Consider the following 25,107-nt stretch of genomic DNA (forward strand, 5'->3'; position numbering starts at 1 on the left):
TGCAACGTCACGTGAGAGGATAAGAGGCTCGTGTCTGGTTTTCTCCTTCTTGAGGATCTGCCTGTGCTACAAGCAAGCTCTCACGGCAGAATACAGATAACTCTGGAAATACATCGATTTTGAAAGAAACGTCTTACAAGAGGAGTCGAAAGCTCACGCCACATACATTTCGCTCAATTAGCTTAGGGAGTGAGCTATCCCTTTAGGAAGGGCACGTGCCTACTACCTCTATGTGCTCAAACTTTCGTTGTACTCTGGTACCTAACACGCACTGAAAGTTCTTGCACTTGTTACTTGTCATCTATTCCTCGTAGGGTACAGATGAGAATCATTTTTCGCATGAGTGACTCGGGAAATATGCTTCCTCACTCCATGTACCTCCGTTGATCAAGCACAACAACCAAACACATGCGAGCTCATTGAACCAGTGTGCTTAAAAACACACAAGACATAAACACAGGAGAAAGAGTAGAAGATGTTTCTGCGCTTTGAGGTTCGAAGTGCTGGCCATGACTATAGAACAATCAGATGTGAAGTACCCTACTATCTCAGTTTTATTCCTTGGTCCGCACCTACTTTCACAGGAGGCGTAATTTTAATAGTAAAATAGTGAAGTTAGATCCCTGGCAAGCTACTGCGTATACCTTTTCCTCGTCCTTTTTCCGAAAGTCGCAGCCGTTGTTGTGCCTGAAGGAGATCTGGCAACCTGTCACATTCTCACGCAGCTTTGATCATAGTGCCAGAGCACCAATATGTTCTTGGCTGCATGCTTCCTCAGTGATTAAGGCATCCTCTTCTGAACGCACCCGGCGCCCCTTGTTGCAATGTTGCAGCTGTTGTTATTTTAATGGACGCTGTATAATAGATGTTTAATCATCTTCCGACGACCTTCACTTTTCCTTGCCTTCTTCAGTCTCCGTTAGAGACGGCTATTTCTTCCTGTATCACCGAAGGACGACCGTGAACGAGGAAGAAATGATAAAGTGGAAATGGCGGTGCTTTTTATACTTTATATCGCAGAAGTCCTTGCTTTTGTGGTGCTTTCAGCGCAGATATATTTTCAGTTTGCGTGACTCTGCAAAGGCCTGCGGAGCTTCGTTCGCTATTTTACGCTGAAAAGGAGCCCTTAACACAGGGCTCTCTTCCGTCACTATTAATGTATGTTTTTTTTAAAAATCAAAACACGGACTCTCAGGAGCTGAGAGGTCGCCATTTGGTGACATTTCTTGTCACATGACGTTCCAAGTCCCTGCCCCAATCTTGTGGTAGTTGTATAGGCCTCGCCAGCTTCTCCTCTAGGTAGTTTCTCAACTACGGCTCAACCACTGCTTACCATAGGCTCTATGAAGCGACACCACTCGGAACAACGGCTGTCACATTTAATAGCCTGTGGGGTGGGGAGGCATATGTTCATTGGCAAAGAAAAAGAAAAGCGGAGGTAACGGTTAGCCTGCGTTACGGAGGCATATAGCCTATAGGCTTGTCTGTCAAACTTCCCGTTGCTTGTGATCTATGGCTATAGTTCTGCGCCACATGCTGCTCTGACAAGGGTGAGTTTGAATGCAACAGTTCGTTCAAAATGAACCGGACAATGTCCGCCTTAAATATTTTTTTAAATTTTATTTGTCACGAGTACGGATGCTGTCTCCACTCCACACTCCACTGTAAGGTTTGATATGAGATACATGTCGCGTACCTTTGCGACGTGATCGACGATGTCTCACATGACCCACACGCATCGTGTGTACCCTCGCATCTATTTAAAGGAATGGTGAAGCAACGAGTAAGCAGCTTACATGTTTGGTGTCATGAAAGATATTGCTACTTACTAATAGCTGGTAATGTAGCATACACGTGATATGTCGCTGTACTTTTTTTCAAATTTAGAGCGACAATATAAATTAAATTTTAAATTTATTCGATTAAATTAATTTTTAATTTACTTGTTGCCAAAACGGCGATCGGTTGACGTGGCGCCTGGTGTGAAATAACTCTTATTGTAGTGGGCAACAGCGGCGCTCATGTATGTATACAGCATTTTTTTTGTGGTTTTGGTTTTCACCGATTTCCACGCGGCGCTCCGTAGATGTCGTTATAGACTCATAGTGAACGCCGCCTCGGTAAAACCAGTGTTACGAGCAATTAGTAACCAGTATGAGTAACCAGTATGCGTAAAACTAGTGTTATGAGCAATCAGTAACCAGTATGAGTAAAACCAGTGTTATGAGCAACCAGTAACCACTATGAGCAAAACAAGTGTTATGAGCATGCGATGTAGTTTCACCGCTGCATTTCACGGGCAATGCGAAATTATATCTGCTTCGGCAGTGCTGAGAAAGCGGCATCTTAAAGAAAGCGGCATCGCAGACCGCTTCTAAACCTGAACTCAAAAACATGAGACCCAAAGCAAAAGCGTTACGTGTCATTCACTCAAGAGTGACACATGCTAAAGACTTTTCTGTGGATATCACCTATACCACCTACAGGAAATGGAGCTGCAGGCGACATATGAAGTCACCACATAGCTCCAGCAAACATCCAGTTAAAAGAAGAACTTTCAATTTTGATTTTCTATAAAGCTATGAGCGCGATTAGTACGACAATTGTGACGTTCGGGTTCTATAAGAGCCTGCCGGTATTGAATGAACTCATTTTTATCAGATCACGTCTCAGGTGCCCTGCGGTAACTTTAACGCGCTTTGCCACGACTTGACGCCAGCAGAGTGAATATAACAGCTCCCCGAGCCATGCCCAAAAACGAAACGACAATGACTTTATCAAAGAAAGCACTTCCGGGGAAAGCGTGTGTACTTCTTCACGGTTGAGCGCCAAGCGTAGCGTGCGTCTTTTTTCCCGGCACAGACCTTAACCTCGTTAGCAGCTTGCTTGAGAGATGATCGCGGGTAGGATAGCGTGTGACAGGAGACAGACGTGCACAGCAGACGCAAGAGGAGAAGGTACATGGCGTGACAGACGCGTAAACAGACGCGTCGGTAAAGGCATCACGACCGGAAAGAAAGTAATGGTTACGTTTTATTTCTGGAAAGTAAGTTTCCGTTATGTTCGTCCGGGGTCTCAAAGAAGCGAACCGGTCGACGCAGTTTTAAAATATGCTTCTAACCTATGCAGCGTGCGAGAACAGGGGACAGCAAAATCGAGTGAGGGACAGGAGGGGTCAGTTGGGCCGATTTCAGGAGGAATGTGCCGACATCCGCTGAAAGTGTGTTGGAAAAAAAAAGGAAAACGAGGGAGACCTCTGGCAGCACAGCGTGCGGTAGGGATAGAACCCACTACGTCCCAGTCTGCAGCGCGATATCGATGCTACCACGATCGAATGGGTGCTGTACCCGTCAGCTCGCCTACGGTACAAGCACTGAAATTTACGTATATGGTCACGTTGACGTAAGGTCCGTGGGTAAGCTCTAAGTGTCTTCTTGCAGACGGTAATTCTGTCCTCTGTGGAATGTACAGAAACGAAGAATGACATACTCTCGTACATTATTAGTCACAGTTAGACTGCGACATAGCTGCTGGCTGGCTTAGTTTTTTTCAACGTCAGACGTCTCCCGAGGTTACGAAAGATTTCACTAGACGCGCAAGGTCTACCAGACTCTATGCAATCATATATGCCCCTATTGCAATTATTATTGAAGGTTGATAGCTAATAACAATAAACTATTGCCCGTAGCATTACTGCACAGAACTCCCTGGACTGACGAAGGATTATGGCGATGTTCTGACTTGAGATGACCTAAATAATTCTTCTCTCTCTGTTTCTTCTGATGGGGCCATACTAGACGGCGGAAGGGTCAAATCAGGTGACTGACAGCTCTTCCGAACGAACAAGAGAGAGAAGTGGCTATTATTGTCACGTACATGATTGGCCAACAGGAAGCAAACACGTCCAGAAACGTCACAAAACACTCGTGAAGTATACACCTTCGTACTTGAGAGTGCCTTCCAATCTATCACTTTGTGCTTTCAGATTTGACCCGCCTGACCCCAAGGAGACAAGTATACAGGCAGGGCTACGGAAGCAGGGAAGCGCTTTCTGTAGTACCTATAGCTCTTTCTTCTGCGAGTTGAACTCACGGAGGGGCGCTGAGGTTGCGGGAATGGTACGTTCAGGAATTATTCGTGGTGGCGTACTGTCTACAATAGTGATAACGTCAATGCCTTAGTGAATAAGAAAGTTAATTGGTCCACAGCTGTAATAAAGGAGGTGAGAGGACCGTGACACCACGTCATTCATGCAACGTTCTTCACATTTACGAGTTAAATTTCACGCATACCAAATATCTAGGTGTTACACAAAATATTTAGAAGTACTTTCCGGTTCAGTCGGTATCTCATACATGCATAATGTCAAACACTATCGTCCCCGTAGTTCTGGCTCCGCACAGATGGATGGCCATCAGTGTTGTGGAATATTCCTATGGTCTTTCATCATCAGGACAAGTGATGCCGCCCTAATTCACTTTTCACTGAATTCACTGCGTGAATACGTCTAAATAAACATGCCGCCATTATCATTATCATCATAATCAGACCTGTGTTCGTCAGAGCAGGGCTTCCTGCATTGCTTCATCTGAGGGGCATCGCCTACTGTGTCCTGCAATCGCACATATAAAACAAAATCGCCCAGAGGCAAAATATGTCCGCAAGAGACGAGGAGTCTGGAATTTCCTGAAGGCCGAAGTGTGGTCTGCCAGTTGACATTGCACGCCCACTGGCTTGGCTTCCTCCGTCCGCTCGAAGACAAGGGAACCGTTTCAGGGCCGCAGTAAAGGGCGTACATGAGGGCTCGAGGGTAGGCTTACGGTTTCAATGACAAAAGACCTTGATTGGGAACTATAATTAGGCTTACGATGCCAAACTTCACTGCTGTATGACAGGGTGGGCGAACGCCCTCGATGCGGAAGCTCATGTCGAAGAACAGTTGCTAGGCGCCCGAGGCCCCATACACAGGGAGACGCTTAGAGCGTCCAGTATATCTAGGCGTTCTATCTCTGTCTACAGCTTCATTTGGGCGTGAATGTATTATGCTTCCGAGATTCGAAAGTGATGAATCTTACGCATGGGCGTGGGCTTGGAGCTTCAATGTTTTGTTGCTACACAGAAGTCTGGCAAGGGCAGTAGGTTGCGCAGAGGCAACACTCCCAGCGAGTCGGGGACTGTTGCAAAGGTATCCAATGGACTAGGGCGTTTATCATTCCGTGCATTTGAGAACAGATAACGCACTGAAGTAATCTTGGGTGGAGTAGGGGTGCAATGGCTATCGTGTTATGGAGGGAACAAAAATAGCACGCGCGGTGCAGTGTACATATGACCTCGGCAGGCGTGCGCGCCGTGCCAATCTTCCCACGCAGCACGTGCCGAATTTGCGCGCGCACACTACGTGCAACATCTCTTACATGCATAGCGACACGTCATTGCACGCATTGTAAAGTTAAACGCGCGTGAATCTGTAGCTGTTTCGCTGCACTGCACGTATGACGGTGGGTGCTTCAAGAAGGACACAACTGTTGACGCCAGAACTGCTGTTATACATATGCTTTACACCTGAGACTGTAAAAGTCCCCTGAGACCCACCAGCCCGTCAAAGTGAGCTTTTGTTGAAATGAAGGGAGATAAAAGAAGGTACTTACTCAGTATGACTGCTCCTACTAGTAGGCTAATTGTGACGCTGATGAAGGTTGATAACCTCTGAAAAGAAGAAAACAGAAACGTTAGGTAGAAAATTCGCAGTATCGGTTACTACATCACGCATTGTCAAATATGGTCTCAAATGTATTGGTGCGTTTTCTTGTTGTTTAAAGACGACGCTTCCTATATCACCTTATCAGCTCCCAAGGCGTTAGGATCCCGCTGTGTGGTCGACTCATCGTAAGCAGCTCGAAGCCACGACCTCGGAACCAGGGCACAAAACTAACTGCAGACCACCTAGGTCCGTACACCAGTCGCTAATGCGCCCCTTAGTGTTACGAAGAGAAGCCTTGTTTCAACGAAGTCTACGGGACTGGGGAAAGTTCGATATAAGCGGCTTTTCGATCTAAGCAGCTATCTCACAGAAACAGTGGCGGTTGCCTCGGAAACGCACGGATTCACCGCGACACGCAGTTTGACTCCTGAAAGCTGTTGAACGTTTCAAAATGCGGCAAAAAATATCAATAAAAAGTAGATGAGTGCGATTACGCAAATACCCCCAATGACTCGACGTTGCTTATCCACGGGTGGCCTATGCGACAGCAATGCTGTCTTCCTGACTGTCGCTGACGAAATGACTGATGGGACGTTCAGAGTCAACTGACGAGCCCGGAAATGCTAACAAGGACCGAGTCTCTTCGAGTGTCACTCTTTTCTGCTGTGCGCTGGCACGAGTGTTTTATATTTAGAAGCGGAAGGTCAGAGGTACACCTAAACGTATTCTTCCGCATCCATCGTAAAAGAACGCCTCGTTGCAAACGCCAGGTGCAACCCAGGAAGCCCCCATTTTTTTTAAAGGTATATCCTTCCCAATAGTATGTGTAAACTCTTAGTCCTGGCACTATCCGAGAGAGGGATTGTGCAAGGAACACTCGAATAAGGGCGAGAAGCAGAATGAAGCGTCCTTGCCGTGCGAAGATATAAGTGGGCAGGATGTTTGATTACCTTCAATGACAGGTGCATGATATGCTATGCGTGTTCCTTGCTGCGAGTATGATGGCCGTATACGCACTAAGTGATTGGTGTTAGGCGCCTGCAGCTTTACAAGTTAATATCTACACGTACTAACTGCTCTCCAGAAGCGTATAATTTTGTAAGTTCACGAATAATCGGAAATAACATTTAATCAGCAAATGCAGGGTCCTACAGTCCGTGCCTCATTAGTTGGTTTGAAATTATGGAAGAAGTATTCGTTCCACTCGTACTTAAGCTACGCGTAGAGGTATGTAACAGAAACTACGAAGTGCAGACGCGAAACTATATTGCAACCATTCAAAAGAACGACAATAAGGCCCAGCGTTCGCAAAACGGGGACTGCTTCAAGTACACAACTTGACGGATATTTTGCACGATCTGAACATGTACTTGCATAACAACGACAACAACAAGAACAACATGCATGCATCCTGCCAAAAGTTATAGGCAGCATCGCACGTCAGACATCTGAAAAGCAATGGGGCAGTGAACCACCATTGCATCATCACCCTATGTTACGTATTTGTGCGTGTTCTGAGTTCGACTCATTTTATTATTTTCGCAAAATCGGGAGCTTTTCAGCGAAATTCGAATAGCGAAAAATTTTACTGGCGTATATATCACGGAATTTTTCGTTTTAATACCCCGGAACCTTAGCCATACGCTAGGGTTGATGGCATGACTATATTCAGTGAGGCTAATAAAAAGCACAATAAAACGCGTGGCCAACACAAAAACTCTTCTTGTAGAACCGTCCACAGGAGATCTTCCGCTGCCCACCTTCAACGAAGCGAAATAAAGTCCGTGCTCTGATATGTATTAGGCAGTTCACTTGTCTCAGGAAGACACGTAAGGCTTGCGAAACATAGCGGGCATCCGCGTTGCGTACATGCCCTACGGAAGCGGCTCTTACCGCAGTGTGTATTTTACTCTTCACGTGGCATAAGTGGCCAGAGAACACACATAATGGAGGCTCCGTTGAAAGGGAATGTGGTTAAATTTCGCAACAATTGCTTCACCAGGAGGACGGCTGTTGCGCAAGGTCGGTCGTTGACTTCCGAAAATATACTTTCGGACGTCGTGAAAGAGGATCAAGGGCCTGTTGTTGTTGTTGTTACGGTCTCTTGATTTTCTCTCTCTCTCTCTCTCTGAGGAAGTCCTCATTGAATAGTTGATACTACTTGGAAATCTCTGAAACACAATGATGGAGAGGCACGAAGATAGGCCGAGTTACAAGATGCCGAAGGAGAATTTCGAAGCGCGTGCAGCGTTCTTCACAAGGATGTATGATGGGGCAACTAATATTCTTCCATTTGAAGGAGTTAGAAAGAAAACAAAATAGCAGGAAATAGAAAAGGAAAAGAGAAATGAAGACAAAGGGGAAACTTTTTTTTCTTTGTTAACGCACAGATTGAGAAGCTGATGTTATTACCTATCACTTTCTACAATGATAAAGATCCTTGTTAGGGATCCACTTGTACTGATCACTCATTGGTACAAGTCGCCGTCCACTGATAAAGGTCTGATGAGGACCTTTATATAGGAATGGATATTGACTGACAACCCGCCTAATACGTCATTTCCAATCGACAATTTCGACGATGCCATTCCGACGCATCTTCATGTCCCATTGTTTACCTCATGCGGTAGGCATTCAAGTAGGGCCACATCCCTCTTTGAGAATGTATTGCTGATATGCGATTGTGTCAGGAAGCTTGAGCGACGATATACAAGAAGTACTGAAAATCCAATCCATATCCCATCATCATCTTCAGGAGGGTCAATAACTCCAAACTTCGTTACAGCGCTTGTGTCTTGAACTACTGGTTCGGTAGCTAAACGAGTCAGTCTTACGGTAAACCCTGTATGGCGTTCTGCATGTTATAATGTACGTAAACATAATGCGCGGCATTGTCCCAATTTGTAGGTTAAAATATGCCTTATCAGCACTGACTAGCATTGTAGCGTACAGCTACACAGATAGCATCCTGATTATACCGTACGTGGTCCTTCTGAGGATCATAGTGCATCGGCCATTACGTCTATGTAAGAGGTCAAGGCAAGTGGCATCTCGTTGCGGGAATGCCACTCCTAAAACTTCTCAATCACGCTGTTAAGATTGTTCCTAACATGTCGATTGTTGTGGAGACGCCACGTATCATAAGCAATCCGTCATCACTTGGAATACGATGCATTGTGTTGGGTAACGATAAAAATTCTACAGGGTCCGTGATAGGCACTCAACATATTTGTACAATGCAACATTCCCAAGCATTAAAGCTGGACTAGTATGGTTCACACTCTACCTTTTGTAGCTGTTTGTTAGAATACGTAGATAAGCAGATGGTAGAACGAGACATGGGAAGTGAACTTACAAGCCTTCAAGTTCACTAGGAACTAGTCATCAAGTATCAACCGATTATCTCGTGTGTCTGATAGCTGAAATAGCCCAGATTCGACCCAAGCAGCACAATGTACTGAAAGTCGAGTGCAAGGGGGTGGCCGGTATGAGCGTTATCAATGTTCTTTAGTTTCACGAGTCTGTTCAAGGTCTTCCACCTACCCGACCTCCCCTATTGCACTCGACTTTCAGTACATTGTGCTGCTTGGGGAAGTACGAGTCTCGCGCATGACTATACTCACGGTTACTAACACCGATAACTACTCACCGACTCCCTACTCATCGATAACTAAAGATCCATAACATCGATTCTTATTGTGAAGGGGTTCGTTATTTCATTCCCCGCATCACCCCCAGCAAGGGGGTAGAGTATCGCCCCCTGGCGATGAAACTTCCCAATCATGATCTCACAATAAAGTTGTTTGTTTTTTTGCGCATTGATATGCAAGAACTTTTCACATAGAGGGCTAGACAAGGTTTGTTAGCTCAAGAAGAAAGCCACCGTGTGAAGCGGCGCCAGGATTCCGTCCTGTGCCTTGCACAGAGGTATCCTGCTCCGTTACACATTACGCACGTAGCTGAGAAGTGAAACAGGGAAGAAAAAAAATTAAATGAAAGACTCAGCAAATAAATGAAAGACCCAAGAAGGACCAGTGCAAGAAGTGCAAGGACCGCACGAGCTCCTTCAAACCATGCAATAGACCAGTTCAGAAAATCCCAGGGCGCTTAGCGCCGCTTTGAACTGTGGGAGTTTACTAATACGAAAGAAACGGGTGGCCTCCAAAGTGTTCCGATTTCTCCCCCTACTGGTTCATTGTCCAGGACGTGTCAAGGTCAGCGAAAGCGAAATGTGAAGGATTATTCTTCGTTCCCCTGCTCAGCAAGCGCCCAGGATTGTATCTCATTACGGCCGAAGTCTCATTACGGCCGATGTCTCAATACGGCCGAAAGTCTCAATACGGCCGATAATCCTTTAATCCCCAAGTGTCTCATTACGGCCAAAGTCTCAATACGGCCGAAGGCAGTCTCATTACGGCCGAAGATGTCTCATAACGGCCAAATGTCAAAATGTGTATTGTAACCTGCATTGATATGCAATGTCGCAGCCAGGTATGGATATATATTCAGCAGGGTATAAGCCATGCACTGTGCCCTTATCATATTTATATACACATATTGCGAGACAAACGGTATGTTATCATACCACAGCACAATGCAACATATTGTGTAATGTGTACTCCCACAAGGTAGTGTAGGCTGTGAAGCAGGCTACTATGTGGAGTTAGCTACTTGTAGAGAGCTAGATGAATATTGGCTTTGTTGTGACGCTTTTGGAGCCATCCTACAGTCATTGGCCATGACAGAGCACCTATCTCAGTCGATGTCAGTTTATTTCCATTCGCCTTACAATGATACAATTCTTGCTTCTGGAATGAGTAAACCTGCAAGAAGCGATGAGCAACCATGAATAGGCTAGAATATTAAAAACAACAACAACAAGCATTTGTCTCTACATGGCTCGTTTTAATGTGCACAAGCTGCACACGTGTTGATACGTGTCTGCTATTTCATACAAGGTTAACATAAATATTCATTTAGACAAAAGAATGACAAGCCTTAAAAATGTGACTTCCTGGTAAACACAGAGCATGACCATGATATGAATATAGGTTCAGTAGTTCATTCCCTTAATGGAAACATGTGAATATCAAATAGTAATACATTACAATTCATGAAATGATGCATGCATAACTTTCCATTTCTGGTTTTTTTTTTTTTTTTTTGTAAAAGTAGTGCACGAATTAACATTCGTGCACTACTACAAAATTTCTCACTTCACAACAGAACCTTATGATGATCTTAACAGCTCACCTCTTCGCCAGGACTCCCTGGGCAGCAACATCCTATTAGCCATGTTGTTGTTTTTCTTTTTCGGAATCCTTCGTGCAGCCACATACCATGCCTGGAATGGAAAACCAGCTATAAATAACAATGTATTTGAATGACTTCCTCTTGAAGTATTTATTCTAATCAGATATGCTTTGTGCCTACTATGGTGCGCGAAGGCACATAAGTACAACATTTGCAGACGTTCGACGTAAGCAGTTCTTGGAGATCAATTCAAGAACGCCGACTTGCGCTTTTATTTTTGAAGAAATACGACGACAAATTTTAACAAATGAAATATGGCTCACAATGATACTAGTAAATGCTGCTGTACGGTGATGCATTATCGGTATCTTATCGTCTTCGAATAAATTTGTTGTTCCTAAACGCGCAACCAACTAGAAACTGCGCAAACCTACGAACGGATACCGAGTTACATCTATTACAGGCACTTCAGCTGTTTTGATTAATTTAAATTACTCTTATGAGAATCCAACTATGTGTGGACAGCACACTACTAAGACAGGCAATCTACGAAAGCATTACTCACCAGAATTCCTGCTTGACTTGGTCTTGGTCAACACTGCGCGATATACGTTGGGGCTGTGGCGATTCATTCAACTCGATTTTTACCGGAACAACAGGCGCTGCTCGAAAGACAACGACGGAAAATAGAGAGCCGCTATAAAGTCCGCTAATTTGCACATTACAGCACTACAAAGCGATATATGAACAAGTCGTAAACAGCAACCGCTCGCTCACACACACAAGAAACGAGGTACCCAACGTTGCTAGACACCATCCGAACTCCGAAGTGAGAGTAGCAAAACAACAAGATATCAAAACACGAAAGGAAGAGTATTGATCCCCCCTCCTTCTATAGCATGCAAAACGTGATTTGCGCTGAGATGAACATATATGTTCATGACGCGAGTAATTTTCACTTTTCACTGATCCAAAGGAGGTCACGTGGGATTGCTCGACTCTTGCGAAATTGCGAAATCAACAATGAAAATGGCGAAACGAAACTTGTGAATCGTGCATTTGCTCTTCATGGTAGCTGCCAAAAAATCGAATCAAACTTATGGGACACTGGATTACAGGTATGTTGGCATCTTTTTCATTCCTGCATATCATTACACTATACGTGAATACATGGTGTCATGTCTCACGATGCTGGGGAAGTAGTTGCATGGGGAAGTGTGCATGGTTCTAGACTTTTAATTCTTGATCGCGTAATCGAAATATCGGCACCTCTCGCATTGTGGCTTGCATGTGACCAACCAAGTGCTGTTCCCTTACTAGCGCTTCCTACAAACGACAAAACGAAACATGTGGGAATGTATATTTTTGATTACTCATATGTAACAAGAAAATGTATCGTTTTCAGGTTGCTGCCACTACTCCATGTGCCCGCAATTGTCTTGCGTGTATGATTACACTAACGGCGTCGCCCACCACGGCGGAAGTGTTTTGCGTACACGCGTTTCAGCATGAAGCCTGCAGGTAACATCTGATGTTTACCCTTCGGATATTCTGAATTTACATATTGTCGCTTAGAGGAATTCCGAATGCCCAGAGTGACACACACTTTTAACATTGTGACATCAGTGCAGTGGCATAAGCTCTAATGTAGTGCCCCACGAAAATGAACAAGGGGTAGTGGTTTATCCAGAATCCCAAGCACGAGAAGGGTGTTGGAAAAAATTGTTGGAATAGTTACGTCATTACAGCTTAACATATCATTACAGACGTATCTGAAGCTGAAATCGCAAGGGCACCCCCTGTAGGGGGTGCACAGGCAAAAAAGTTAGGGGGGGTCTGGATAAAGCACTGACGAGGGGGACTCCTCCACCCCATGTCAAGCCTCATAAAACACCTCCTGAAATAGTTTCCTGGCTATGCAGCTGCATTATTATGACGTAATTGTCATTGTTGTCCATAATTCTTGAATATGTTTTGAATATATGAAAAAAAAAAAGTCTGCTTGACAGCATATGTCTTATAGTCATCATCAAACAAGAGCATATGTCATTTTGTTCAGTGGCTTATGTACTTTTTTGTAAATTTCAGGTGGACGTAAATTGTAGAAGGCAGCTAGTGGGGGAGAAGATCATGGTCATAGGTCATGTGACTCCTGGAGCTCCCTTGTGGAGTACTTTTCAGAACACACACACATACAGTTTGCTCACAGAACCAACGAGTAGGATGTTGCTTGAATACTGAGAGAAAATGGCGTAACACATACAAATATCGTGTGACACATATGACAATAAAAACATTTTTCACAAGGGATGCATGAGACACTGTCGCAATATTGTGTGCATGAACCATTGTGTGTGACACAAGCCGTGGGGGCACACCGCCTCGGACACATTTTGGGAAGCATAAAACACAGTATATACAGAGCTACTATGGTGGATGCTTCTTTTTTCTTTTTGGCCGTTATGTGAGATCTTCGGCCGTAATGAGACTACCTTCGGCCGTATTGAGACTTTGGCCGTAACGAGACACTTGGGGATTAAAGGATTTTCGGCCGTAATGAGACTTTCGGCCGTAATGAGACTTCGGCCGTAATGAGACTCGGGCCGTAATGAGATGTTACCGCGCCCAGAATGCAATGCGTGCGCAAAGAGCACGGGGATTTTCTGAAATCGTCTATTCATGGTGGTGGTGGTGGCTGTACGATGTTCAAAGGACGAGAATTGAGGCACATTTCATGTTAATATACAGTCAGTAAACAACAACAAATAAACAACAATTGACTCGAAAGGCTACCACGTGACCTCAAGAGTGTGCGAGCAAAGTCCTTGCTTTCGTACAAACACAACTCCGCCAGCGGCGGGACGGGACCATGTGAGCAGCCAACAAACGGTCGGCGAAGTGCGCAGCACGTGTTTGTTTCGTGCACGCGGTACGGAGACAAAGAAAACAGACGGCCCGTTCCCTCAATCGGAGCGCCACACCGTGTTGACACAAAGCGCCCTTTATTTTGAACGGGACATGAATCAGGAAGTGCCATCGATTCACTTCCGTCGTATATGTAAGTCGACCTTATACAAAGTGTGTTATGTCCACAAGACGTAACTCGCGTCTTCTTTTGTCAATCTGTCAAAATGCGCCTTTTAACTGATTCTCCGCTTGTACGTTGGATGCCAATAGAGATCAGCCAAGTGGAAACAACGTCTCCATCAAACTTTGTGAAATGTGCTTTCGTATATAACACCATGAAATGATTCACTCAGAGGAAATGACAGCCAATATTCTTGTCAAAATGAGACACGCGTCACATCTGTCAAAGTGCTGTTGGCATTGTAGCTACCGGTTGCCAACCGAATTGCCGGTCATCAGTGCTGGCCGGCTGTGAGCTACGCCAATTCAATATACTATATTCGAAACGAACCAGCAGCTTCTAATTAAACTTCTGAAAACTACATATACTGACAAAACTTCATACTTCATATCCATGAATTCGCACTTTTAATTTTAATTTCACTTTAATACTACAGTACTTATTTTTACTTAATTTTGTTGCTACTCTGGCTACTTTCGGTTTTCACGTTCGCCATTCACAACTTATAAGAACTTAAATTTTGGTGTTGCTTCAGGCAAGATTTCTTCACATGCAATACTTCACACTTCGGTTACATTACTGAGTGTGTCACTTTGACAACTCGGCTTATTACGATGCATGCTTTAAAAGGAGTATCTCACACTTTACACTTTGGCAACAGGACCCCCTCCATCCCACCCCTTCCTCGAATATGTTGGTGAGCCTCATTCTTTTCTCCTGAATCTTTGTTATTTTAGCTTTAGAGACACGTTGGTAATGACACATAATCCATCTTTTACTGCCAGTGATTGAGTTTGGATCGGTCGCATGGAACTGTATTGGCAGGACCCCAATGTCGCGCGTTTAGATGCCGTTGTTAGGCGATATCTGAAGATTGCGTCATGGAAATTGCCTTCTGAAAGAGTTTATTCTCTCCGTCTTCATCGTTTTTGACTGATCGGAGAATCAGCAGCGATTACACATTCTTGTACAAATGTGTCCATAACATTTTGGATACGACATATGTAATCAGCTTGCTGAATTTTCAAGCGCCGGCACGCATATCATCCGAAATATGTCCCTGTTTTACGTGGATGATACCGCAGCTCCTCAGTCGCCCACGAGACGTATCCAGACGTCTTTTAATTGTGTGTCTGGTCCACGACCTACTAGATTATAACGACCATGTCACAATCAGCAACCCCTATGAGGAGCCTGTCCGCACGTTCCGCCAGGGGCGCTACTCATCGGCACGCCACGATTGGACGATGCAAATTTGAATTCTGAACGCGCAGAATCGTATGTACGACTACCGTAGCAGACGACAGCGATAGCTCCTATGAAAACGCGTAGAATGATGATGATAATCAACCTCAGAATGAAACATCTGTGGAACGTCCACCGCTTGTACAGAAATACTAAGGTAAGCTGAAGTACAAAGTATTGTAGAAGTTGAGGAAGCAATAACTGAGACGATAGGAAGCGCCACCGCTAGCTTCCAAAAATGCGGCGCTGGGAAGGGGCACGCACGACATGGTCGTTATAATCTAGTAGGTCGTGGTCGGGTCATGTTGACTAAGTTCACTTATCTTATAGCCATTTTAGGCAGGAGGTCCTCTGTAACCTCAACCTGTGACTTGCTGTAGCTGTGACTTTGTGCACTGCTCTATGGGCACTGTTGTATGCAGGCACTTTAGTCAATGAAGTATTATTATTATTATAAAGCTGTTACAACATATAGCTGTAAACAGTGTCCCCACACTCCCAACTTTCTGCAACACTTCCCGCGCTGGCGAGACTGGTTACGCGACTGCCGCGTTATTTCACCAAGGACTTTTCACAGCTCATTTCACACTTTGACAAATCGACTTATTGCGTTATTTGGCAACGAGCGTTTCACACTTCATTAAAGACTTCGACAACTCGACTTCTTGCGTTACTTTGCTAATACCATTTCACACTTCACTTCTCATTTTGAGAACCTTTTCGCGCTATATCTTAAACCCGTGTCAGCTGTAAGCAACACTGAGCCGCAACGGAGGCGATGTGGGTCCGTGTTCTACATTTTCCTGCAAATTAGCCGTTATTTCCGCAGAAGAGCGGCCCGGCCTTGGCCGCGGTAAACAGGATCGTGGCTGATTTTAAGGCGTTTCCAAGCGTGCCGCACTGACGCGTGTGTCACTCGGGTTTTCTTTCTCGGCGTCCACCAGAATGTCGAGCATTTTGTGTTGTACGTAATGGGTGCCAGAAAGCGCTATGACATGCGCAAATAGATAACTAGCTGCATTTCTGGACAGACGCATTGTGTTTCCACTATACAAGTAGGTCAACTAAGCGCAACCTTTTTTTTTCTCTTCTTATTCTTGGAAATGGGCAGCGTTTCGGGCAGCCCGGAATTCCAACAAGAACTAAAAATATGCCGCTGTCGCGTGAGTTTCTCATGATGCTGAAAGCCACCATACGAAATACTTCGATTCAGTGTTCTTATCCGCTGGTTTTCTTTTTATAGCCCACTATATACAGGACACTATACAGCTTTTAAACTAGTTCTACTTCATCGACCGCAGCTTGGCACATTATAGCCCAAGCCGCTTTTGTGTCAGAAAACACAAATCATCATCATCATCATCACTTCAACAAAGCTTCGCCAGTGTTTTCGTTGCCATGAAGACACTTTCAGCTGCTTCAGGATTTTCCTCCGCGAAAATCGGCCATAAGGCCGCTAATTGTCCTCAGAGGAATACACTCAGCTACCTGTACCTTGGTCGCGCACAGTGACGTCTACAAAGGAAAGACTTCTTATGCTTACGTCACTGTACTAAAGTTTACGGAACACAAGGAGCATCATCGTTTCCCTTCCTGGGCGACGTCTTCGCGGTGTATGGAGGTGGCGTACGAACACCTTTTCAGAGGTGTGGGCCGGTGAAAGTCCCTGGAACTTTTAATGACGATTTTAATGGGACGAGAGTAACACAGGAACTTCAAACGATGCCGCTCCGTGTTCCGTACTCTGGTGTCCAGTACACTGTAAATCCGAAACCGGGTCTTTATACGTGCGCTTCGCCTTTCCTGATAATCTCTAAGGACTAGGAGATTCTTTTGAATAACGCATCCGCACGCAACTCGCAACAAGGCAGGACTCTAATCTCAAAACCAGTTGATGCTTCCAGACTGGTTTTAGGTTCAGACATCTTGCGTGTTTGCTGGCGCATCCGATCGATATGGTCATCATGCATCTCACACTCACCCCCTAAAGTTCACTGCTCGTTACGGAGATCCCCTAAAGTAAAGACGGAAAAGACGGACTCGGGATAAAATAAAATATAATATAATCACAATGCAATGCAATTATGTTGCGCAATAATCCACGTAGTATAATTGTTTCGTTGCAGCGTCTGTTTCTCATGGACGGTGCCAGAGTAAAGCACACGATGATTACTGTTAGTGTTTGCTGCACAAGTTGAAATACTATTCTGTGGAGTTAGGCTTGCTGACGCAAGCAGAAACTCTATAATCCCCGACAACAATACTCGCCAAGATTCGCATGTGCACGTGCACAGCCATCAAAGCGAAGCTCCAGTCATACGCACTTGGGCGAGAACGTCTGGAACACGAATTCCTCAACAGAAACTCCCGCATGAAGCAGCAGTGTGAAACTGCGCAAAGTTGCAAACGCGACCACGGCGTACTCTCCAGAGATGCCCTACGTTGTCTGACGGCGTCTGCAGAACCGGACTGTGAAAAGTTGTGCTTGTCTGCATGTAAGGTACGCGGCTGATTCCTACTTTCACGTTGTCCGTGGAGCTAGAACCTGGAACATACTCAGAGTTGGTACCAGGACTAATGTCGAGCTCACTGTACAACGAAAAGAACGGCGGGAGAGGAGGAAGAAAGCCCACAAATTTATACACTTTGTGGTGAGGCATGGTGTCCCAGATGCGAACAAAGAAATGGAACACATGAGAGCATCGCCACAAACTTAAACGTAATTAACGCGGCGTCCTGGATTAGCCAGTCCCGAGTATTTTGAGACGAACAACCCCACCTTTTCTTTTTCAAATCAATCAATCACTAATGTCCGGCTTGGTGCTTGGACCACAACGGTGCAGCTATCGTCTATAGGTTAGGTGCCAAGTGTTGTTCGAGCGGGAGACCGCCGGGTACTTTACAAGGGGAGAGTACCCCTTCAGGCAGCACAGTTCTACAAGTGGTGGCAGACGACGTCCGTCCCGTTTTACGTTTGCTCGAATGTATTCGGCAGCTCACATATATCCGTCCCACACTGACAGACCCCGAGATCGTGTAGGTAATCCCTTTTGTAATGAGCCACGGTGACTGTCCTTCAACCACACCACTTCCTTCCCCAAGATAGTCCTTGACTTTATACAGCTGAGTTGACTCATACTTTGTTGGCAAACACACTGCGGCGATAAGTAGCACATCCTGAAAGCTATGCATAGCACAAGAATTCTAAAGAATTGCGTTGGCAGAAGGAAGATATAGCTGCTCTGTCACAACACATTGACCTTGATCACGAAAGAGTGAGCCCCCGGAGCTCTGTAAGACGCGCGATACGACTACTACAATGAGAGAGAGAGAGAAATACATGCTGACGATGACAGTGACAATGATAATATACTGGTACAAATAAAAGCGCGAAGAGACAGCGACATCTTCTGATACCTCATAACCGATACCTGCTTTTTCAAAGCCCTTTCTTTGCTACTGCGTGTTTTTTCGCATTCTTTTCCGGGACACTGTTCGTGAATTTGCATTTTTAATTAGCACAATTTCTTAAAAATAAGCTGAGGATAAGAGAGCAGCACAGATGCAGATTTTGGCAGGTGGGTTTAAGGTCAGACCATGGGCCGGACCCAGTGAATTGGACGCTTACATATTCTTTGTGGCTATTATTTTGCCTTCTATAGCTTCATCGCCGAGTATACACACCGTCCCAGTCTGGGAACGCTACACTTACATAACGCCGTTGTAAACTTACGAGATCTTTCATCACTTTCATCATCATCTCATCATTTTTCATAATTAAATTTCTTAGGCACTTGAGGCTACGTATGTATTTGCCCTTTCTATGTGTTCCAGCCTCTGAACAACAATTGTCTCTTGTTACAAGAGAAGTTTGACTCTGAAACGTTGAATGCGGGTTCGACCCTCTTTTCTTCAAAGTTGCATAACCCCTAGGCCTTCCGTCGGACTGACCGTATGAGTGAATTGCTCCCGAAAAGTCGTCCACTTATCGGCACTTAGTGGAACGACTCTTTTGTTGACCCTTACTGGAACGCGCATGACATGCCCTGAAGAATGGTGGACCCCGGCAACAAAAGGTTTCCGCCGATTAATTTCTTTTTCTTCCCAGTAAAAATCACATGGCAGGAGCAGCTGTCTTTCCAAGAGGACGGATATTACATTGTAAGGAGTTGCGTTTTGTCAGTTGTAGCTTCTGGTAAGTGCGGACTGCATGCATTTGGTGTCAGTAGTTCAATGACGCAGAACTATGGTTCAGCACTATTCAGCGCACCATAGCTGCCATAATTTGCAACGTGACATTATCGATTATTGAAAACCGGTCAAGGATAGGATCATTGTGAATTAATTTACGGTCTCGCGAAGCAGAGATGTCGTACATCGTCCAGCACCGCGTTGGCGCCAGTGGACACCGACGAAGAGGCACGAGAACACGATGTTTGATATTCTTTGGTTTTGGTTTTGCACTATGCGCCACCTGCATTCAGTCATTCAACAGTACTCAGACACGGCTATCTCAACTGGCGACGAGCTTTGTTCCCACCACCTGAAACATCTAACGAATACTCTACTGTACAGCGAAGAAACATCAGTAGAAAACTCGCTTGCGTCCTGTCAGTCAATCAAATTTAATATACTTTTCTTTCTGATTCGGCTTCAGCACCACGGAGCAACTGTGGCCAGTAGCAGTGCACAGACACGAACACAGCTTGAGAAAGGAGGACAGGATGGCTCTGCTGGATATATAGTATGCGTCCTGGGCTGGCTTCCTGGCTTTGGAGCTACAAGCGAAGAGCGGATGCTGCCCCCACTACCCAGTGCCTCTGGCACCAAATTAACCAATTTAATGACCTCCTTTCATCGCCCCGACGAATATTGAGTTCGGTAACAGGACAGAAATGTACACCCACTGATACTAGACAAGATATCTTCCGTGAAGCAGCATCTCGTCATCTTCCAACTATCGCGGCCTCCATCTCTTGTCGCATGTGGTGCGACCTTCGGCGGAAGAAGCTTAATTCTCAATCTCATCCCCCGATTTCGCTTCCATTCCATTCCCGGCGACGAAAGTGGCGCTCCCACCTTGAGCCATTTCGGGTGCGAACAGCGTCACGGTGACGTCATGAGACACTCCGGGTCGCGTGCGTTTTGTTATTGGGTCACTAGCAGCGCCGACTGTAACGCTCCGCTTGCGAGTGATCCCCGTAATGAAATAGAGGCTTCCGACTTTCTCTCACTCCGAGCGTAATTTTTTGGACGGCGCTGGGTACACGAACAGGTTTATATTGTGTCGTGCTTCATCGAGGCCTTACTGCAGGGAAAGGTAACGGATTCTTTTTCGTTTCCGTTACCACCTCCGTTACTGGCCTTTATTTGTTTCTGTTTCAGTTTCGGTTACCACCATTGTTGCTTTCGTTTTGCGTTACGTTTCCGTTTCGGTTTTCGGTACCGCCCCCCCCCCCCCCCACCCCTCGACCTTTTTGTTTTCCTTCTTTCTTTTCTTTCCTTTTATTAAAAAAAAAAGACAATTGAGACCGTCACAAAACTTAAGCCCTCTACGTTCTGAAGCCTATTTTGAGGACTCCAGGGATACATGCATACAAGAGACAACGTTTATTCAAAATACACATATATAGGTACGTGATTTCTGTGAACAGCTAATATGAACATGGTTTCCAGGAATGTTACTCACGCTTGCAACTTCCAGGTCACCATAAGCGTATAAGAACTATGCTTCTTCTATTTGCTGTATACTACTTACTCGTATGTGCTCCAGTTTGATAGTTCATTTTAGTTTTAGTTCTTCAGTTAATTTTGGCTTGTTTCGTTGAGGTTTATTTCATAAATTTATCTTCATGATAAGGTGAAAAATTGCAATAATTCCTGCGGTACCCGAATTATTACCGTTAATTATTGTCGTTTTCATTTCTGTTCCAGGTATTCTAACTCTGCGATATCCGTTTCCGTTTCTGTTACCGTTTCTGTTACATTTCCCTGGACCTGAGTGCATGAATGAGGTAGTGCTCAAGTCATGGGAGTAGGCTAACTTGGAAGTATTCCTGTATGTAGTAGTTGCACGTTCCGCAAAAGTCTTCATACCTGTAGATACGGGATAAGAGCAACAACATTGGTGTGTTTTAACATGTGTACTGCGCATGAATCATCGCGGGTGGCGTTTCGAAAGTTTATGGACACAGTGGCAACTCCCAATCATGTTTTACCACGTATTTCGCACCTGGTATTTGTACTTGTACTTGGGGGTCCCTGGTATATGTAAGGCATATCCACCTTAAGTACGCTCTGCGGCTTGTTATTACGTTGGCTATGTCGGTACAGAGCACGCTTCCTGAACCGCATGGGGCACCTCCACATTCCGCTCACTACGGGGCAACGTACGGATGCATGTCCTGGCAACACTGCTCCGTGGGTTAGAACGAACGTTTAAAGAAACGCCTCCATGCGGAAGGCCACACGGAAGCCAAGAAAGTGTCATTTCCTTCAGGGCCGGTGGAGGTGGTAATATATGCAAATTATGCGAAGGCTGTGTCGTATATACAGTGTGAATGTACGCAATATGGTCATATATATTCCTTCCGTTGTTCATCATCGTGTCAGACACTGGGGTTTGTGTTTTAACGCGGACTACGTTGACTATTCCGACGGAACCAGTAAGACTTGAAGTGTGAGATTTGAACGGCGAGACTAGAGCTTGACAGGTGGGCTCACTTCACTTTGGTCAGTGAGAGACTGACAGGTGAAGCCGCCCGCCTAGGGCGACATTTCGTTTTCTTCCTAATAAGTCCAACCACAGTTGGACAAGATTTTTCAATTGTGGTATGCGGAAACGGGATATTGGAGCACAAAGTGTTCTGTGGTTCTGGCATGTTTTTTAAAAAAATGGTCGGTTCTAACGCAACACGTTAGAGGTGGCACATAACGGTGTTGCAGTGCCGCCTTGCATTGCAGCAAAAGTAATCGTTGCAACGTGCACAGACATCCTGTAAGCGGACCTCATGCCATTGCCATCTGATGCAGCCATCGCCCACTAGCGCTGCGTGTGCGATGCAATCGTTCTGTCTCGTCACCTTATTGAACGTCGTTCAACGTCAGCACGTTATGTCATATACACCGGAAATATCCAACTGCTGTACAGCAACAGATAAGCGTGTGATTGACGCCGTGTCTTTATTGAGGCCAACGACGAGGATACAGACGTCCTTGATGCTATACTTTCGCTATGGAACAGGAAACAATGCCAGGAAGCAAACACGTCAAGTGCTTCACAAACAATTAGCTTAAACTATACAAGAGTGGGTGTAGTAAGACCCATCCGAGTGACATCTCTCTGTGAATGTAATCACTCACGTGACCATGAACCGTTTAGAAACAAATTGTTATGCATGTGTGCTTTCTCGTCCTGTTGAACACATAAGCAGAGAGCACATATAAACATTCAATAATTAGTTTCATCGAATGTTCTAGCGGTACGCTACACAGGTTTACAGTAGGCTACTAGTCATCTTCGACAAATTACCAACTACCAAGGAACTAAAAAAAAACAAAAAAAAACTTTGGAATTACTTGAAGTCAGCGTGTATAGAAACAAGCAACCTTGTCGCCTAAGAAGCACCGTTTTATTTGGACCAGCAAAGAACCCTCACTTCATATTGAATTCTACGCTTGTAGGTGGTGGTGATGATGGTGGTGGTGGTGGTAGTGTTTCCCGAAGTCGGCCACGCTCAGGCGGGCAACGTCACGACCATTGCAGGGGGAATTGTGCGCCCTGGGCAGACTTCACAGGGAAGTGTGACGACATTTGTCTTAAAGCGTCTGAGGAAAACCCAGGGAAACCTTTTGTAAGGCGCTGGAAGCCAACACAGCGACCCAGTATAAAGTGAGACACATGGTATCGACATCACGATGCGCATGTTCTTATGAGAAGATGGCGATTCGGCTGCACGTAACCGGTTGAAGGTAGGTGGCGGATATCCTTGTGGCGAGGACTTTCATGCAGTTATCCTCATATCTGTTCCTTCTTTTTTTGTACAGGTTACACTTGTTCACGCGGTTCATCAATGCCTTTGGTTTGCTTGGAGATAGAGACTGAGAAGGGAGGTGTCTTGCTAAGGTGCTACTTCCGTTGGTTGAGGTGTCCTCCAGATCGTCGGCAAGCGGTGCAGTGGGTGCCCGCGATAAAGATAACAATATTTATTGCACACGTGACGTATGCACTGGGAAGGAAACAGATTACGTTTACAGAGCACATGTCCCGTTGCGCCCAATGCGTGGCCTCGATGTGCTTCGATAATCTCTGTGCAATAATCTCGATAACCGCTCTTCATTTTCACGGCGTATTGGAGCGTATCTGTGGTATTTCTAGATTACCTGCAACGCATTCATTTCAGTTAAGTGCGTTTCATGATATCATATAGGTAAAGGTAAAGACAAGCTGGTCCCCAAGCAGCACAATGTACTGAAAGTCGAGTGCAATAGGGGTGGACGGTATGTGTCTTATCAATGTTCTTTAGCTTCATCAGTCTGTTCAAGGCCTTCCACCTACCCGTCCACCCCTATTGCACTCGACTTTCAGTACATTTTGCTGCTTGGGTCTAAACACGGCTTGTTAAGAGCCCATATCGGGACGATCTATGGTTTTTTATTTTTTATCTGGACGATCTGTAGACTCCACCCAAGCAGCACAATGTACTGAAAGTCGAGTGCAATAGGGGTGGACGGTATGTGTCTTATCAATGTTCTTTAGCTTGATGAGTCTGTTCAAGGTCTTCCACCTACCCGTCCACCCATGTTGCACTCGACTTTCAGTACATTTTGCTGCTTGGGCAAGTACTGGGAATTCGTGACAAACTGATTTTCTCGTTCTTACAAGTAAGCGGAATCAGCCACAGAAGACAAGATTGAAAGGAAACATGGGTATGCTCATTTGAATATATGTTTCGAGGTCAAGGTCACCACGTAATGAAACGTGATGAGGAACTTCCTGATATGGATAAGACAATCAATGTTACAAGTTGGCCTGGACGCCAAAAGTACCATACCACCCCGGGTACGATACCATTGTCTCAATCGTGAAATTATTGCGGATTTCTGGTCGCCAGAACGTGTTGATTCGTAGGAGACCTCTGGTATGCGCTTCAAAGAATGGGACTGTTAATCTTACGCTTTATTTTTGTCTTCTTATAGTCCCGGTGAAGCCCGTTTGTATTTTTGGTGGGGTGGTACTGCCAAACGACCTGCCTGCTGGAGTGAACTGCAGCGGGCAGTAAAAATAGGAATCGTGCGAGGAAGATTCATTGCCATCGTCTTCTCGAACATCACTGTAATATGTGAACCGACCAAGCTCGCACATTGCGATTCATACTAAGATAAACAAACAGTATCAGAACAATATCCCAAGCAGCACAATGTACTGAAAGTCGAGTGCAATAGGGGTGGACGGTATGTGTCTTATCAATCTTCTTTAGTTGTACGAGCCTGTTCAAGGCCTTCCACCTACCCGTCCACCCCTATTGCACTCGACTTTCAGTACATTGTGCTGCTTGGGATCAGACCGGCTGTTATCTGGTTGGACACGCCGTTGTTAAACTTGTCCCATCCTCCAGAGATACAAGATAGCGTTTAAAATGGCTAACCGTAACGCCATGCTCATATTCTTGAGTGTGTGCATGAACCGATCTTCACGATTAGCTATTTTTTTAAGTTCTATGTTAGCGCCGCGACGCAACTGTGGCTATGAGCGGCGTACAGACGTGGACAGGTGGAGAGAGGACAGCAGGAAGGAGTGGGGAACAGGGGGGTTAGTATG

The 25,107-nt window shown here is 45.3% G+C and overlaps 1 protein-coding gene and 2 long non-coding RNA genes across 4 annotated transcripts in view; 1 reads left to right on the forward strand and 2 right to left on the reverse strand.

Moving 5' to 3' along the window:
* LOC135367186 (dual oxidase maturation factor 2-like) overlaps window positions 1–25,107 on the reverse strand; it is a 59,781-nt gene that overhangs the window by 10,929 nt on the left and 23,745 nt on the right. For both annotated transcript variants that reach the window (XM_064600336.1, XM_064600335.1), the window contains exon 2: window positions 5,649–5,706. In XM_064600336.1, the coding sequence (XP_064456406.1) occupies window positions 5,649–5,706 (58 nt within the window). The remainder of the gene's footprint in view (window positions 1–5,648; window positions 5,707–25,107) is intronic.
* Window positions 10,457–11,774, reverse strand: LOC135367188 (uncharacterized). Its single transcript, XR_010414382.1, has 3 exons — window positions 11,520–11,774; window positions 10,955–11,045; window positions 10,457–10,524 (listed from the first exon to the last, which is right to left on the reverse strand). It is a non-coding gene; the product is annotated as an uncharacterized LOC135367188 (long non-coding RNA).
* On the forward strand, window positions 11,957–13,317 carry LOC135367187 (uncharacterized). Its single transcript, XR_010414381.1, has 3 exons — window positions 11,957–12,072; window positions 12,360–12,475; window positions 13,043–13,317. It is a non-coding gene; the product is annotated as an uncharacterized LOC135367187 (long non-coding RNA).

The sequence above is a fragment of the Ornithodoros turicata genome, chromosome 8 (assembly GCF_037126465.1).
Source record: "Ornithodoros turicata isolate Travis chromosome 8, ASM3712646v1, whole genome shotgun sequence".
Taxonomy (NCBI): domain Eukaryota; kingdom Metazoa; phylum Arthropoda; class Arachnida; order Ixodida; family Argasidae; genus Ornithodoros; species Ornithodoros turicata.